The 16825-nt window shown below is 37.9% G+C and overlaps 1 protein-coding gene across 3 annotated transcripts in view; it reads right to left on the bottom strand.

Annotated features, from left to right (window-relative positions):
- The window catches only part of zgc:173742 (DNA topoisomerase I, mitochondrial), a 44193-nt gene that overhangs the window by 6482 nt on the left and 20886 nt on the right, over positions 1 to 16825 (bottom strand). For all 3 annotated transcript variants that reach the window (XM_040133911.1, XM_040133909.1, XM_040133910.1), the window contains 11 exons: positions 15547 to 15666; positions 15250 to 15337; positions 15001 to 15128; positions 14714 to 14829; positions 13500 to 13621; positions 10128 to 10250; positions 9806 to 9993; positions 9121 to 9265; positions 6858 to 7001; positions 6100 to 6285; positions 594 to 662 (listed from right to left, as the gene is read on the bottom strand). In XM_040133911.1, the coding sequence (XP_039989845.1) occupies positions 594 to 662; positions 6100 to 6285; positions 6858 to 7001; positions 9121 to 9265; positions 9806 to 9993; positions 10128 to 10250; positions 13500 to 13621; positions 14714 to 14829; positions 15001 to 15128; positions 15250 to 15337; positions 15547 to 15666 (1429 nt within the window). The remainder of the gene's footprint in view (positions 1 to 593; positions 663 to 6099; positions 6286 to 6857; positions 7002 to 9120; positions 9266 to 9805; positions 9994 to 10127; positions 10251 to 13499; positions 13622 to 14713; positions 14830 to 15000; positions 15129 to 15249; positions 15338 to 15546; positions 15667 to 16825) is intronic.

The raw sequence follows: 16825 nt of genomic DNA, 5'->3' as shown, positions 1-16825 counted from the left end.
AGATTGAGAGGATGCCAGATTTTTATGTGGGCATATTCATCCGCCCAGCATGTTCACCATCAATTTTCACGTGTGCAGTTTCATTTTTATCTGCAAGTGTCCATCCCCTCTCTTTTGAAACTCCTTTTCTGCTTTCAATCTCCTCGCTTCCAATACTTGTCCCCTTCTCCACACCTACCGTTTCCTTACTTTAACCCTTTCATCTCTCCACACCAATGGTTCATCCTCATGCAAGCTAATCTCTTACACCTTACAATTTAGTACCTCCTTTTCCTTTACTGTAGCCTTCTGTCCCCAGAAAACATTTTTTTAAAAGTATAACTATTTTGCTTTCACAGTATTTTTCTGCCTTTTCTTTAAATATTACGCATCTCAGGGGAATTTCTCACACATTTTGTTCACAACCCTGAAAAAATTAAGGGTACTTTACACTTGTGAGCCTTTAAAAAAAAAAAAAAAACACTTCCTTTGTTTAACACCAAGATCTAGAGCATCAGCTGGTAATATTTTAAAAAAGGTTCAAAACTCAACATCTGGGATGGCTAGAAAACATGTAAAATACTGAAAGAAAGAAATGTTAGTGAGATACTCACATTAAGGCGGTCAAAGACGTCATCTCCAGATTGCTTGTTCTCCAGGAAAAGTTTAAGATTCTTAAAAACCTGAAAAGATACGAAGTTTAACAAAGGACTTGTACTTTTTTAAGTTTACACCATAAAAACATTTTTCAAATATTTCTAAACTTTATTTACTAACCACTGAAATTAAGAATCAAATTTGGGTGTTGCACTGATGATTCTGAAGTTTGTTTCACTATAGGACTAGAAAAAGTGTGTAAGGAAGGACATTTGTGTGTTCGTATTGTAATAACTAGGGAACAGCAAACGAGCCAATCATTTATTAGTTATCCAAAATTTGCCAGCACTGCATGCCCAACTGGGGCAATTTGGATATTTTGGGTGCAAAACATTGGAGGTGAAATTAGCTTCAATATATCAAATGCAACGGGAAAGACAAAGTGACAGCGATTCTTTAGCTAGCCTACAAGTCAAATCTTAAATACCATAAATGGTGAAATTACACACAGTAATACACATTATTATGCACTTTAGACTAAAGGAATTTAGTGTGTATGCCTGTGTGTCAGGCATACACACTGGGCCAGTTTATATTTCTGCGTAGAATCGACGCCTTGGGTAGTTCTGCGTAGAATAGCGTACCCCACGGCATAGCTTGACATGCACCTACCTAGGAATGTAATGTAACATGTCACAGTGATGGAGACCACAACAACAGTGATTGGTATTATCGAGTTTCCTCCTGCGTATTTCCAGCTGTTCCTTCTCCCGCCAGAGAAGCACGGACAATTCACCCTCCTTCTGGCTCAATTGGTTCAATGGTCGTACGCACCATCTCTCCGAAGTCTTTCCTATTCTTTGTTGCAGTAATTTTGAGTATTCATTGTTTCAAGTACACAAACAAACTCAATACAGTGGCATATAAAACCCACCGGCAACTATTGTATGGGCTGTGTAACTGCAGAGTGATGCAGACACACTAGCACACAAGTATAAATGCTCACATCGGTGTAGGCTCTGCTTCGATCCTACGCAGAAGTATACACCAGCCTGGAAATTCTAAAAAAGACACACAAACAAAACAAACAAAAAAACCCCGGCATTTCCAGCAACTCTGTGGGTTCCACATATGCACCAATCCCCAATAAACTAGTAAAGTATGCAAGACAGCAATTAATAGCAACAGATCTGTTGCTTTATAAAACACACTGACATATTTCGCTGGCCGGTTTGTGGGGCAATTGTTCCCACCTTTGCAAATAAACTGAAAATATGAAAGTGGAAGTGCTTTTGAATGAAACTGTAAATCCGTATCTGTCTAAAAGTCTCAGAGAAGCAGCGACACCACAGTGAGCTTGCCTAATTGGTTTAGTGATGTGTTTGGGTGCATGTGTGTGCGCTGAGAATGGAAATAATCATTCAGAAAAAAAATAATTATTCAGCAGGCTGAACATACCCACACTGTAGGTTTATGAAGCTGCAGGTGTCCCCACAGTCTGGGGCTATTTGATAGTCATTCAGCGTTCTAACTGATGTTTAAATTTAGTCCTAAGTAGGTACTCCTTTTTAAACAATGAACGGATACACTGAGGTGCTGATGAGTCATTGGCTAAGCATTCATTGGGTGCGAAAGGCAAAGAAAGGCACACAAGTGCTCAAACGGATGGCTTATAATCCTATAATAAAACATAATCCTTATGTTTTATTGCAATGATATGACTTGATATGTCTTCACCTCAAATTATATATGGAACACACTAGCGGTCCATATTGTGCATAGATTGCACTTCATTGCCATTTTTGTATTCATTCCCAGTAGTGTCCTGGTTGAAATTATCGGCACCCCTGAATTTTAAGTACAGAATTTATAATATCGTCAGAAATAAATGGAAATGAACCAATTTTGTATAATTGAAATATTTTAATACAATATTCAAGGTTACTGAACAAAAGAAAATAAAAAAAACAAACTTGAATAGAAATATTGCAAACACAAAATGTAACAAAGGCACAATTATTAGCACTCTTCACTACTATTTGGTTGCAGAACCTTTTGCAACAATGATAGCCTGTAAATGTTTCTTGTAGCCATCTAGTAGCGTCTTGCACCTGTCTCCTGGTAGTATCTGCCACTCTTCCATTGCTTTATGCTCAAGCTCTTTTAAGTTTGCGGGAGTCCTTTTTACAATGGCAGATTTCAGCTCTCTCCAAAGTTCTTCAATGGGATTTAGGTCAGGACTCACTGTTGGCCAGTGTAAAAGAGTCCCTCTCTAACTTTTCAACCATTCTTTTGTGCTGCTGGATTTGTACTTTGGGTCACTGTCCTGCTGAAAGACCTTCGCCAATGGAGCCCTCCTTGGTCTAGTGTGCAGCGTATGGTATGGGCTGAAACCACCACTCGACAATGCCCCAGTTTAGCCTGAAGCGCTTTAGATGTCTTGCGTGGTGTTTTTTCCATGATACGTATCCATCTTCGCAGACTTCTCATATTGAGTTTCTTCTCAGCGCTACTTCCTGGAAGCGTCTTAACATATTTATGACTATGAAACTTCTTGACATTACGAACTGTTGAAACTGGGATTTTGAGAGCTTTGGCGATCGCCTTGTAGCTTTGTAATTGTTATGTTTTTTGATAACAGCATTTATGATGCTCTCAGGCAGCTCTCTGTAAACCATCACAATCAATTTAATACGAAGTCATCAACTTCAAGATGTGATTGAAGTGTAGACTTTCAGCTTTAATTCAAGGGGTTTATGTTTGATGCACTTTTCAGAGTGCATCAAACATATTGGGTGATTTGGTTTGCCTGGAACATGCCAAGGAATAGCATAACATATTAGATGTTAGTTGAAAATTAATAAAATGTTAATAGTTAGTTTAACTGACTAGTATTTCTGGTGCCGACTACCAAGGGCAGCAACGTTTAATTGTTTAGTTGACTAATCATGCACATCCCTACTTCTGATTACATCACCCAAGACACATGTTAATGCCAGGTGTGAACAGGGAATTTGATTCAATGATTTCACACCTCCAGAGGTTAAAAATGGAAATTCCTTCCATCCTTGTTCCATTTTACTCCAAGTGACATTTAGCAGCAATCCCACTGATTTCCCTGGGAATTGATCATGCTAAAATATGCAAGGCACTAATTAATTCTAGCTAATGTGTTGCTTTTTTCATGCACTCATTTGAATAATTATATGTTCTGCCAAGAAATAAAACACTTTGGCTGTCAGGTGCTAACACTTCCTTTCCATCACTGGAACAGGAGATAGCATGGGTTGACCAGAATGGGGGTAAATTTACACAGACACAGACACAGACACAGAGACAGACACACTAAACAAGACAAAAAAACTTTCTCTTCTTCTATTGTGGCATTGGCTAACCTGCTACAGTATCCATCATCATTTACTGTATCTGATAAACTAACAACTGGTGAATTGCTGCAATGCTTAATTACATTCTGTTCTTTTATAGTGCTGATGCTTTCCCTTCAGGCATTAGTATACTGTTACCTGTGCAAACACCCTTTGCACCTAAAAATACAAGACAGTACAGCATAACTAATTGAGCACTCTACTTAAAAAGACTAACTGAGTACATGACATTGGCAACGGTTATGTGGAAGTTGTTACCTGACTTGCCGCCAACACATGCGTGTTTAGTAGGTCAAGAATCTAGCTACTATTTTCCACTTCCACTGCAGTAATCTTGCTGCAACAGTACAGGTTCTAACATGCAACTATTCTGTCTCTCCTAATAAGAGACTCAAGAAGTAGAAAGGGTGAATATAAACATCACTAAGTGGTAGTGCAACTATGAAAACTCTGAAGTGCTGTAACAATTTTAAGGAAGCTTCAACAGGTTTCCTGTTACCATACTCTTTATTGTGAAAACTTCTGAATGGCAAAAGCACAGCACATCTTAAAAGGTCACTCCACAAATTTAACACATAAAAGGTTATTTTCGCATTATTAGAAGTACAACTCAGCCTGTGAAACTTGTATAATGTCTTTTGTTGCTCTGGAAGGAGCGTTAAAAAACCTTGAAAACAAAAAAAAAAAAACCCTGATAATGAAACTGATGTCATCAGGGTTGGATTTCAGATTTTTAACAGGAAGCCTGAGTTACAAACTGGAGGCGCGGAGTGTAAAAGAAGAGGGTATTTAGGAAGTTGGAGTCTAATGAAAGATGCTATTGAGTTGCATTATGGGAAATGTAGGAGTCAAGTGTTTTTGGAGGTTGAGCCATAATAGGGACTAAAATATATTTATCTGCTTGCTTATTTAACAGGGATCAAATAAACACTGTTACATACAGATAAGAAATGCAACAGATGTAATGCATACAGATAGATTATAGATTATCTTGGCCCCTGCTGCTTCCATTTTGAACACTTTTATTCTGTCTCTTACGAGTCCCCCAACTTAATGTAAGGGCAATACTAAAAAGTAATAGTAAACAATGAAACAAACAATGATTGTCTATTATTAAAACTAATGTGCGTGACATCTTTGATAATCACAGGGCTGTCTAATCTTTTGACTATATAGATATAAGATATATTTAGTCAGATATATATAGTCTGTAGCAATAAATCTGCTGCTAATTATTTTGATGATTGTTTATTAAAAGGAATTAATCTTTTTCTGACAATTACCAGTTATGTCAGCCAAAATTAAGTATTAAATTGCTTATTTTGTGTGACCAGCAGTCAAAAATCCTAAACTACATAATGCTATGACACAACAAGGAAAGATGATGAATATTAACACCTGTGGTTGTTTTTTGTGCTTTCTTGATAAATGAGTTCAGCACTGCCCCTGACTGAATGCATATGTTTACCTGTGGTGTTTCATCGAGATAGGTTTCACTTTCAAAAACACTATTACAACCTGATCTGACTTACTTATAATACAAGGGAAAGAAAACACTGATTCCTCTAGTATTACTTAATATTTTTACTAATTTACTATTAGTAAACTTGACCAGCTTGTTGAAACCATGTCATGATGCTTAGATGCACTGACCAGCTCCAGGTTACCCCAGTTAGAAGGTTAAAAATTCCCCTCCATGAAGATGTTATCCAAGAGAAGCAGACTGGAGCAGACCGACAGTTCAGCAATTCTGACAGACAGACAAATTAAACCACTACAGCCACAGGAATCCAATCTACTACTTTGCTCCAAGGATATTTCTCAGTTCCCTTTCTGCTTCAGGCTCTGTGCGTATCGATATGCATGCAAGTGACCTTCTCTGCAGGGACGTCTGCCAAAATCCAAAGGGCAAAACCTAGATTATAATGAAATGTATTGGTTTTGTATCACGATGAACAGCCCTTGCACTGGAGTATTGTGATGTCTTCTTCAATGGAGAGTGAATGAACTATATTAAGTAGCTTTAAAAAATATTTTCAAAATACAGTTTTACAGTTTTTTTTTTTCCATCAATTTAGAGGAGGAGAGGATGGATGGTGGAGGTGTTAATCAGTTTGTGCGTCTTTTGTTCCTTTACCTTCCTGATGACGGGGACCTTGTTGTAGTAGCGAATGGAGTCTTTACCCAGGAAATCGAACTCCACCACACACTCGTTGCCTTCCAGTTGCTCATGCAGGGTGATGTGCTCAACACGTAGCGAGCAGCAGCCCACTGTGTCTGCTGACTCTCCCTCCTCCTTCTCATTACCTGCTCTCAGCGCCAGCTTTTTTTGGTAAGATGGAGATATAAATACACTTCAAATCCAAACATTCACACCAAGCACTTGAAACACCATCCCTCCAATTCACAGAACAAACATGTGCCTATCAGATGACTATCAAAATCGGCACTCATGACATGAAGTAGAACAAACAAACAAACAAACAAAAAAACCAAACTGCATAGCAAACACAACAAAGCCGAATCAAAGTCAAATAATCTTTGTTATGAACTAAAAGAAATCACACACTCGATCTATCATTTGACTCAATGCATTCTGTGATAATTAGCTTGGGGTCACTAGAAAAAAAAAAAAAGCTACATATAATCAATTTTCTCCTTGTAAAAGATCTTCCATCAAGCTATGAGAGAAAACAGAAAAGGCAATCAAGACACACTGCATTGATTTCCAATATGTTCACATGGCCCTTGGTATTAGACTTGAGTACTAAGGAGAATCTGACACTGACCGAGATTTCTTTCTAGCACTAGTGCTTAACCATATAAAAATTGTTATCCTCATTGTTGCATCTTTACTTCCGAGGTTTTTCCTTGATTATCAACTCAGAACCAGACCTTGTCTATGAAATAGAGGGCTACAGCTCTCTGACGAGTTCCCATCTGTTTAGACTTGAGATCCTGGTGGTACTGGTTACGGATGTCGTCAACGCATGTCTTCAGTTTCCGAGCAACCTCATATTTCTCCCAGTCCTTCTCTCCCTGCGTTGATAGGATGACAGGAAGGAAAAGAGGCGGTAGAGGGGAGTAGACAAAGAGAAAGCAATCGTGACCAGGAAGGGAAAGATGAGAAAAGTAATTTTCCTTTAAAAGCGTCAGACCAAAATTGTTTTTCAATATGGTAATCATGACATGAATGCACACAAAAGAAAATGAATATAAAAACACACAACTACAATGACAAAATTCTCTTTGTTTGCTGCTGTATATAGATTACGACCAAGACACAATTAAACCCAACATCAGAGGACAAATACATCGCACATTTTGTCATGGAGACTAAAAGTGGAATAACTTAACCTTTACACATGAAAGATGAAAAGGAGGAAGAGGGAGAGTGAGCAAGTGGAGGAGAGAGAAAGAAAAATGAAAGATAGGGAAAGAATAACAAGATGTCGCACAAAAGTCTCTCTTAACACATAACTCACAGGGGTTGCTATTTACTCTCAAACCAAACAATTATTAAATTTTAATAGTTTAACAAAAGCAAAACAACATTAAGTTATTTAAATGCAAATATCCTTCAGAAACATTATTGGCTTTATCAACAATGATAAGGATGCATATTAGGTGCTTATAGTGTACAATGCAGATCAAAATCAGAATCATGGCTCTGGTCTAAATCCAACTGTTTCAGGAACTATAAAGCACAGCTGCTTCAAGGTGACAACTTCTGAATTTGTAAGAAAATGAAACTAATGAACATGCTTCAAACAAAAGTACAGGTTTGATTTAATACCCATGTTAATAATGTTTAAATAAGCATTTCTATAAGGGTAAAAAGATTAAAGTTTATTTGTAAGGAAATACAGACATTTGCTTAAAATTGTGTTTAAAAATATAATTTTATTTCCATAAACTATTAGTGGGTAGATCACATTCAGAATCAGCATAAGTTGTTTTTAAAAGTGTTTAATTCTCTTTTTTTCTTTAAAAAAAAAAAAAAAAATTCTTGTATTGATATGTGCATCCTACTGGAAGAATTGCGCCTTGGTACGCCCTCATTTTAACATAACTGGTCTGCCCATATTGGTTGATTAAATTTTAGTGCTAGAGCTGTCATGTGCTGCTTGTATTATTTCAACAGAACACATCTTTGTACACTCAGTTGGGGTTGCAAGTTTTTAATAGCACTGTATAATATAGTTGTGAAGTTCACTTTTATACAAAGTCTAAGTAGGCAGTTTACATAAAAAGAATCCCTCAGTATCTATTGTGAATTTGATACTCTGGTCAAGTGAACAAATAAGAACAACTGCATATTTAGGGCCCAGACAGACCAAGCCAACCTTCAATAACTAGTACCGACAAAGCCAAGCTGATCAAGTGCTTTGTGTCACCTTGCGTCTTATGTTGAAAGTTGCACTTGAACACACTGTGACAGTAGTCTGTCTTTAAGATTCAGTTAGCTCTTTCTCACTAATGCTGATTCAAAACAACCCGTTTAGGCCACCACCAAGACCAAATGGTGGTGAATACACAGTGTGCAAAAACTACAGATCATGGTAGGGCACCACCCTATCTCATTCACATTCAAAGTAGTTAATTGATTCATTGTTAATATACAATTAACTAATTATAAACTATTTACATTTAATTTACAATTCAGACTAAATTTTAGAGATTGTATCCTAAATACAACTTATGTTTACTATTTTCCAATGCAGGTTATAAGGGTTTGATTGATGACTGTTTTTTTCCACCTTTCGGGCAGTCACTGGTCTCCATTAATGTCAATGTGATATGAAAAGGAGAAAATAAATCAACTTAAAGACTTGAAAATTGCTTGATATACACAATCCACTACGGCTAACAACATGACATCTATCATTTTTATCAAGTTACCTTTTTGTTGAGTGGCAAGCTGTTGAGTACAGGAACTGCTATGGCAACACTTGACAGGTGGTGCAATCAGGTGATTGTGGATAATGTATTAATCAACTGAAAACCCTATCTAAAAACCCTGAACCACTGACACCTGGCTATTTTTTTTAGAAAAAGTTATAATTTACCCATAAACTGGTTGCAGCTTTTTATGACTAATGTGTCTGTCTACTTAAATGGGAGCATTTTCAGTGTTTGCAGCAGATTGACGGCCTACCTTGAGTTTTGAGTTGGCATTGAGCATGATGTATTTAATGGAGCCCTGGATGTTCTCAGTCCAGCTGGCCAGCCACGTCACAGTGTTGTCATATCGAATCTCCTTCCAGTGGTGACCAGCAGGCGGCACTGGGTCACAGGATTCTCTGTCGGGCCAAGAAAAAGTGTGTATAAGCAGTTACAGCATTGGAGCATAAACTTGACCATCCTGCAGAGGCCCAAACCTCCTCAACATAAATGTCTGACACCAGTACCAGAAATGGATACTACAAATATAATTTCCATGTGTTCCATCTGTGCTACTGAGAGTGAGTAAGTGATGCATAACTATAATTCTTGAGTGATGTACTGCCTTGACGAACCCTATTCTGGTTGTTAACTAAAGATAACACATTCTGCGTAGCAGTGTATTGCCATTACCTGTGGCTACGCTTTGTTGCATTCCAAGAAAGATGGTAATGTACATTTTGAAAAAACTAAAAAGTGATTTTCCTATGAATCCAAATTTTTAAACACTTTGTGCATTGAGGTCAGTGGATGAATCTTTGTTGCGCTTTAAGCCAGAAGATCACACCAAGTGGTTTTTTTTTTAATAGTACCTACGATGATGAATTTTTGGTAAATCCTGCTTTTCATAAGGCCAGCCTTTTACTGATGCATCAATATGATGTCATAATCCCACTCACTTGCTGCAGTTGATGATGACATCCTCTGGCTGGATCCTTTTCTTCAGCATGCCCTGTTTGGGGTGCTCGCCTCTACCCCTGAACAGCCCTGGAGGCTCAATCTTAAAGTTGCCGATACGCTCTTTGTGGTGGTCCAGCAGACAATAGCCATAATCATCCACTATCTTCTGATTCGTTTCTTTCAAAGCCTACAACAGATGTAAAGCAAAAAAATCTGTTATCCAAGATCTAAATAATCTACACCAAACTTCTTTAGACGCTAACAGGAAGATATGAAAGCAACAGCGGGCCTATGCACAGAAGAAAAAAGCCCAAGCCTTACCAGTTTCTCCTCCTTGGTCATGTTTTTCCTGGCCTCCACCTTGGCTTTGTGCATAGTATGGATCTCTCTAAAGTCACATTTGTCAAGATCTTGAATCAGTGACCTCTCCTCATGGGTCATTTCCTAAACAGGCACAAAGTTTGTTACACTGAAGTATGGTCCCATCTTGAGTCTGATGTTTTTTTTTTAATTGAAATCATCATAAAAACTGTGGTCTCCCTAAAACAAAGTGTCTATAAATAATTAATAAGTAGCAATTTTGATAATCTATTCATCTTTTCAATCATTATCAAGCAGAGAGGAAAAGTGCCACTGGGAAACTGATGGGCAATTTCACCTACTGAAGTTTCTCTGACGTTTTATTTTCAGTTTATCAAATACATTTTACAAATTAAATCAACACATTAATCCACCATGAAAGTAATCCTTAGTTACAGCCTGAACAATCCGGGCATGCATGATTAACTATCTTTGAATTAACTGTGTTAGTGTGGTAAATAATATACATACATAACATACATCTACAGTGGCTTAAGAAAGTATTCAGACCCCTTTACTTCACTTTATTGTGCTGTAGATTTAATTTTAAATGTTCTGATTTTTAATAAATTTGCAAAATGCCAATTTTATTGATTTAAAATTTAATCTACAACACAATAAATTGTTCAAAACGTGAAGGGGTCTGAATACTTTCTGAAGCCACTGCATATATTTTCATTACCAATCAGAAGCTTCTATTGCAGATAGAACTTTTTAACTTGAAACCTCAATAGTGAAAACAGAAAGTATGCACATCCACAACACTAACGTGCTGGGTCAAAAACCTTGGAAATGTAGGAGGAAAAACCATAAGATCTGCACACAACATTCATTAAATTTACCAGGAGCTAATACAACAGTGTGTGGAACCTTTGTCTGTACGTATAACGCATTACAATAATAATGTATCATAAAAACCAAATAAAACATGAATGATCAAAACAGATCAGTGACTTTTCGTTAATCACTCATCTTTGAGGAGGCGGAGGAGACAGAAAAAGAAAAAAGTGGTCTCATTATGAAAGGCCAGTGTATAGACCATTTCCTCCTAAGGACACTGCCAAGCGAGCTACAAAAGCAGCGTTGACACTTCGGGACACTGAAGGTAGCAGCAGAGCAGCAGTTTTAACTTTAGCTATCAACTTTCTGAAGTATTTTGCACAAAGGGTCACCTCCTCAAAGAGGTCACTAAATCAGAATTTTCTGATGTTAAAATGTTAAAACAACATTAACCCCTTTTGATATGGTGTTCTGCTGTCGGGCAAGAAAGCTATTGCTACAGGAACTAGAGGGCAATATTGTTCGAAGACTCTGCCCAAGTAAACCAAAAATACATTTTTGGATGTGTATTTTTAAGGTCACATTGGCCTATAGTGGCAGAACATAACAGTAAACAATGAAAAGGGCTTTTAATGACCTGGAGATCTCATTGTCATCACTCACTTCAGAGCTAATCATAAACACGGCAGTAACACTAATACTTATCATACAAAAACATAGATCATAATATAAGGAAGACTTAAATGGGTGAAATATTTGACAAACAAAAGGTCATCTAACCTTAACATATTCATTAGGGGTAAAAAAAAAAAAAATAATCTTTCAAACTCCTCACAGCAGTACTAGTCCAGTTTTGTTGTCTAGGGTCATAGGAGATGAGATAAAAACAGACCTCTAGATCAGCACGTAGGCACAAACACACACACACACACACCCCTCTGCAGACACACACTGACAGTGTGGAGTCGCAGTCAGTCTGTGTGTCTAAGCATGACTGACACCCGACAGTGGGCGGGCACTGAGGGCAGTGGAGCGAGGAGAGTTTTTTCCGGCTATAATAAAACAGTTTAATTGGATTTGTTCATATGCAGGGGAGCTACTTGTATGGATTAGCATATCAATGCCTTCACACAAATCGTATTTTCGAGTGCATTGAGCACTAAGCAGCGAAAAATTAATTCTGCATGATATGCCTTGGGGCTTGGCACAGTGTTTTCTGTGTACAGAGGACCCTTGACAGACACCGGCATCCATGTAACAGTCACACACGCAACCCGCACTTTATACACACATATTCTAACGTAAAGCTTCAATTACAGACAACTGATACTGTAATTGGATGTTATCAAAAGAAAGTTTCTGCAGCTGACATTTGCAGAAGCTGACACTGTTATGTTGCACTTTTTATGCCAACATAAGCATTTTTCCCCTGGAGTGACAGTAAAGTAAACACAGTTGAGACAGTAAAGTTTCAGCTAAAAGTATGCACTCATGTACACAGCAAATTAACCATGGCTGGAAAAGCTTCCAGTCATCATTGCTGTAGCAGCATCAAGGGAAATGTTGCTGGATGAAAACCACAATGGCTCACACTCAGAAATATGACAGAACTGTTGCAGAACATATGCGACTATCTTTGAGAGAGTGTGTGTTAAAATTTCACATGGTCACCTTTATGTGACGGCGTGATGATCATTAGGCTGTTTTGGTGGCCCTCTGGCACAGCTACTGCGTTAGCCATTGTGGCTGAAACTAGACTTTTTTTTCTTCTTCACTGGCTCTGTTTGTTACTCCTTGCCTGCACTTTCATCATCAGTGCACACACATCACACAATCCATTTAGCCGTTACCATGTTTCAAAGATGAAGTGGTCTATAGTTGATTATTTTAAAAAACAAGAGAGGAGAAGGCTGGTGGAGAGGGAGAGCCAACGATGATGATGATAGTGCAGGCTGCAGAGAAAGTGCAGGTGTAGGAAGTGACAGGCCGTCTGAGTACTGAGTACTGAGTACTACTTTTAACCACAATGGCTAATGCAGTACCTGTGGTTGTGGTACGAGGAGAATGCTATGCTGTGTGTGTGTTGCAGGCCAGTCTAAACTTGTTACTGGGTCAACACAGTTTAAGCTTGGAACTTCGAAGTTGCAGGAAAGTAAGAAACAAAAAATCTGCAGGTTTCATCACCCCAAAAAAAAAAAAAAAAAAAAAAAGAGCCCATCTGCACGTCTTTTCAGTGGTTAGATGTAATCGCTCAGTGGAGGAAGAACAAAAATGAAGACAACTATTCATCAGCATTCAAGGGTACGACCAAATTATGTGCTGGTGTGTCCAACTGGGAAAGTTGGTAGCACCAGTGCTACCAGTGGAAAAGTTAGTCTGGAGCCCTGAGGATATTGTTTTAATGTAAATGTCAAATTTACTTTACTTCATTTGTTGATTTCAATTTTAATACTAGAGATAACCTCTGAGCTGCAGGTATCAGCTCCGAATACCAGTTGGGGGTATTTTTCATCTTCCAAAACTGAAAAGATCTATGATGCCTTTTGGCTTTACCTTCCGCCAATCTTTAAAGAAATTCTCCCGGAAGACCTTTTTGGTGGTGTACTCATGGTCCAACATCTGGGCAAAGAACAGTGCCACCTCCTCAGCTGCCAGGCTCAGTTTCATCTTCTTACCTGTACACATATGAACACAAGCACACCACTACAATGATTATTTCTTAGCCTGGTAAACAAAGCAATAACAATTACAGTCATCAGTGTTTGACCCAATACATATTTGGAATCTAAATAATTTTGGCACAATTTTAAAGCATCTCCAAGAGTGTAATGTGACATTCCAACATTATTCACCTGTTCCCAAATGTTACCAAATATGCTGAGAAGGGTCGAGGTCGTGTGACTATGGTTGTGTGACTGGAGAGAATGTTTAGGGTTAAGGGTCCTGCTGAAAGATGACTCCTATGCTTCATGGAGTAAAGGGGAAATGGTTTTTGTGCTTACAGCACTCAAGCTCTGGAATGACCTACTTGAGAATTTAGACTTGAGTCTAAAAATCAGTATCTTCTTTTAAAAGTTTCTGAGTACACTTTTAAATCAACAGGCTTGCATATAATTTAGACTATATATTACAGTTAGTGTTGTATTGGTCCCTGTGATTCTCTTGCAATTTTTCAAAAATATGAAATGTTTTACTTGTTTACAAATTTTTTCCTTTCACTTGTTTCGTACAAATGTATAAAAAAAGTTTGTAAAATACATTTTCATGTGCGAGACCCAACTGACACTGACTCAGGTGACATCACTTGAGGCAATTTAGCAAATTTGCGTAACTCCCTTCTGGCATGCCCCTACTAAGAAGGCAAAAAAAAAAAATCACGCACCCCCACCCCACAATTTTTATCAATCATAGGGGGAAGCAAAAAATGAAAAAGGATCCAAGTTGAATTTTTGTGAAATAAGGGTCAGTGCAATAGCATCAGCAAACTTGTTTGTTTATTTTCCCTACATAAATCATATTCATTCAACTTAGTTTCACTCCATGTTTTCCCCTGGTCATGCCCCCAGCTTGAGAACCACTGGTTAAATGCATGAAATTTCTGAATGTTCTGTTGTAGTTCTCAACAGTACCTCTGAGGTACCAAATTATTTTAAATTACTGGCATAAGAGAAAATATGTGGAGTGTGTCACAAATAGCTTGAGTAAAACCCTCTGAACCCTGTTGCAATTACCCTCTCTCATACATTTCACTTCCATGCTCAACTGACCATCATAGTAAAAGTGAACGTTGTCAGGTAGAGGCTGGTACTCAGGAGGGAAGTAGGGTCCTTTGTGTTCCAGGAATTTCCATTTCACCCCATCTTCATACTTTTCTTCTTCCCACCTGACAAAGCAACATGATGAAACAATGAGGATTTATCTGAGAAAGTGAAAACTGCTCCTTTCTGGTTTCCCCATGTAGTTTGCATTTGATTGTGTATGTGTGTGCATGTGTGCGTGCGTGCGTGTGGTGGGTCCAGATCAATACAAGATGAAAAAAGTAGCATTTCAAAACCATCTCCAGCGATTCTGCTCCTCCTCCTCCTTCTTTTTGATCTTCAACTGTCTTGCCTCCTCAATCTCCTCCTTTTTCCTTTTGGGTTTTTTTGAGACCAGGTGCTCTCCTTTCTCCTTCTTTACTGTCTGTGCCGAGAAAATACTTACAATGTCAATTCAAACACGATTGTGAACCGCATCTCTAGCAAACTTCATTTAGCGGGAGTATTATTGATAGAGACCGATTATCACGGGAAGACATGTTTACCTTTTCTGTTCTCTTCTTTGACTTCTTATTCTGAGATTCTTCATCACTTTCGTCTTCCTGCCACTGCTGCTCATTTTTTTTCTTAGAGCTAAAAGGAGACAGAAAGAATACTAATAGTTTATACAATATGGATAAAATGAAAGGTGGAACTCATTAACTACTAATTTAAAAACAAATATTTACATGTATCTAGAATGCCAAAATGACTTTGTTAGCTATACTCTAATATCAAGAAAAACTTACATGTAAAGATTTCATTTCAGGCCAAACCAAAGCTTAGAGACCTGTCGCACTTACGTAGGTGTGATAGTAGAACGTGAAGGGCCTTCCATGGGCTCATCTTTGATTCTTTTCCTTTTCAACCCTCTCTTCTTCACAGTGAAGTCCTCATCCTCTGGCTCCAGTTTCACCAACTTGCTAAAACCACAAAAGAACAGGCAGTGTCCATAACATAAAGCTGACTGACCTTATCATCTTAACACTGGAAGTTAATGTTTTTCTTTTTTTTCTCCAGTCTGAAATTGGCCTGATTCGTGGTCTCACGGAGTTATTAAAATCCTACAAATCATACAAACAACAACAACAATAATTATACCAGAGTTGTAGCCAGAGTTACAAGGTGCTTCCCCCTTTTGTTTTAAGCCTGGACCACGGAACTTTTAACAACATTCTGATTGTCTGAAGTGAGAGGTCTAGGTAAAGAATAGGGGGTTAAGAGTTCTGAGAGCTCGGGCAGGGTTTACTAGACTGTTGATGGTATTGCAAAAAGTATTGAATTATGTTTTTTGGAGGCAACTAGATTGGAAAAATAAGAGTCTCTCACTCTTTACCAGTCAGTTAGATGAAGATAATAGCTCCCTCATATGGAGTCAATGAAACTGAAGTTTATACTTTTTCCATTCACATTAGGCTCTCCTACATTCTCTTTTTAGCTTTCTAATATTTTCGTTTATCCATGGCCTTGTGTTACACGGACTGCATGGCCTAGCTTTCATAGCTGCTGTTTGGTCAAGAGTTTAAGCACGTGGTATTAAATAGGTCAACTATATCATTTACATTGTTGCACTGTGTAATACAACTATAAGCACTTAAGGTAGGAGCAAAGTCTGCAGCCAAATTGCTATTTAAAATGTGTGTGTACACTGTTTGCCTAGAACAGGGAATAGCAGAAATGCAGTTCATATCAAATAAACCATTTTATGATCTGAAATAAAATCTCTCAGGGAGAGGGAGCTTGTGTCTAAACCCAGGGTGAAAACTAAGTCAATAGTGTGGCCCCGTTCATATGTAGGAAATGGTACATGCAGCTTTAGATTAAAAGATTCACATTTTGTTAAAAATTCAGATGTAAAACGATTAACAAAATGGTCAATATGGATATTAAAATCACCAAATAAAATGTGGTCATAACTAAGCACAATGGAAAGAATAGAATCTGACAATTCTGTTAAAAAACAACTACTGGGTTTAGGAGGACGATAAATAATAATACAACACGCAGGGATGTCAACCTTGATTTTGAACATCAGCACTTCAAAACATGGATGTTTCTCCACTGAGAGGAGGGCACAGTTTA

This window comes from Xiphias gladius, chromosome 8 (genome assembly GCF_016859285.1).
Source record: "Xiphias gladius isolate SHS-SW01 ecotype Sanya breed wild chromosome 8, ASM1685928v1, whole genome shotgun sequence".
NCBI lineage: Eukaryota > Metazoa > Chordata > Actinopteri > Istiophoriformes > Xiphiidae > Xiphias > Xiphias gladius.
This window is presented reverse-complemented; position numbering and strand designations above follow the sequence as displayed.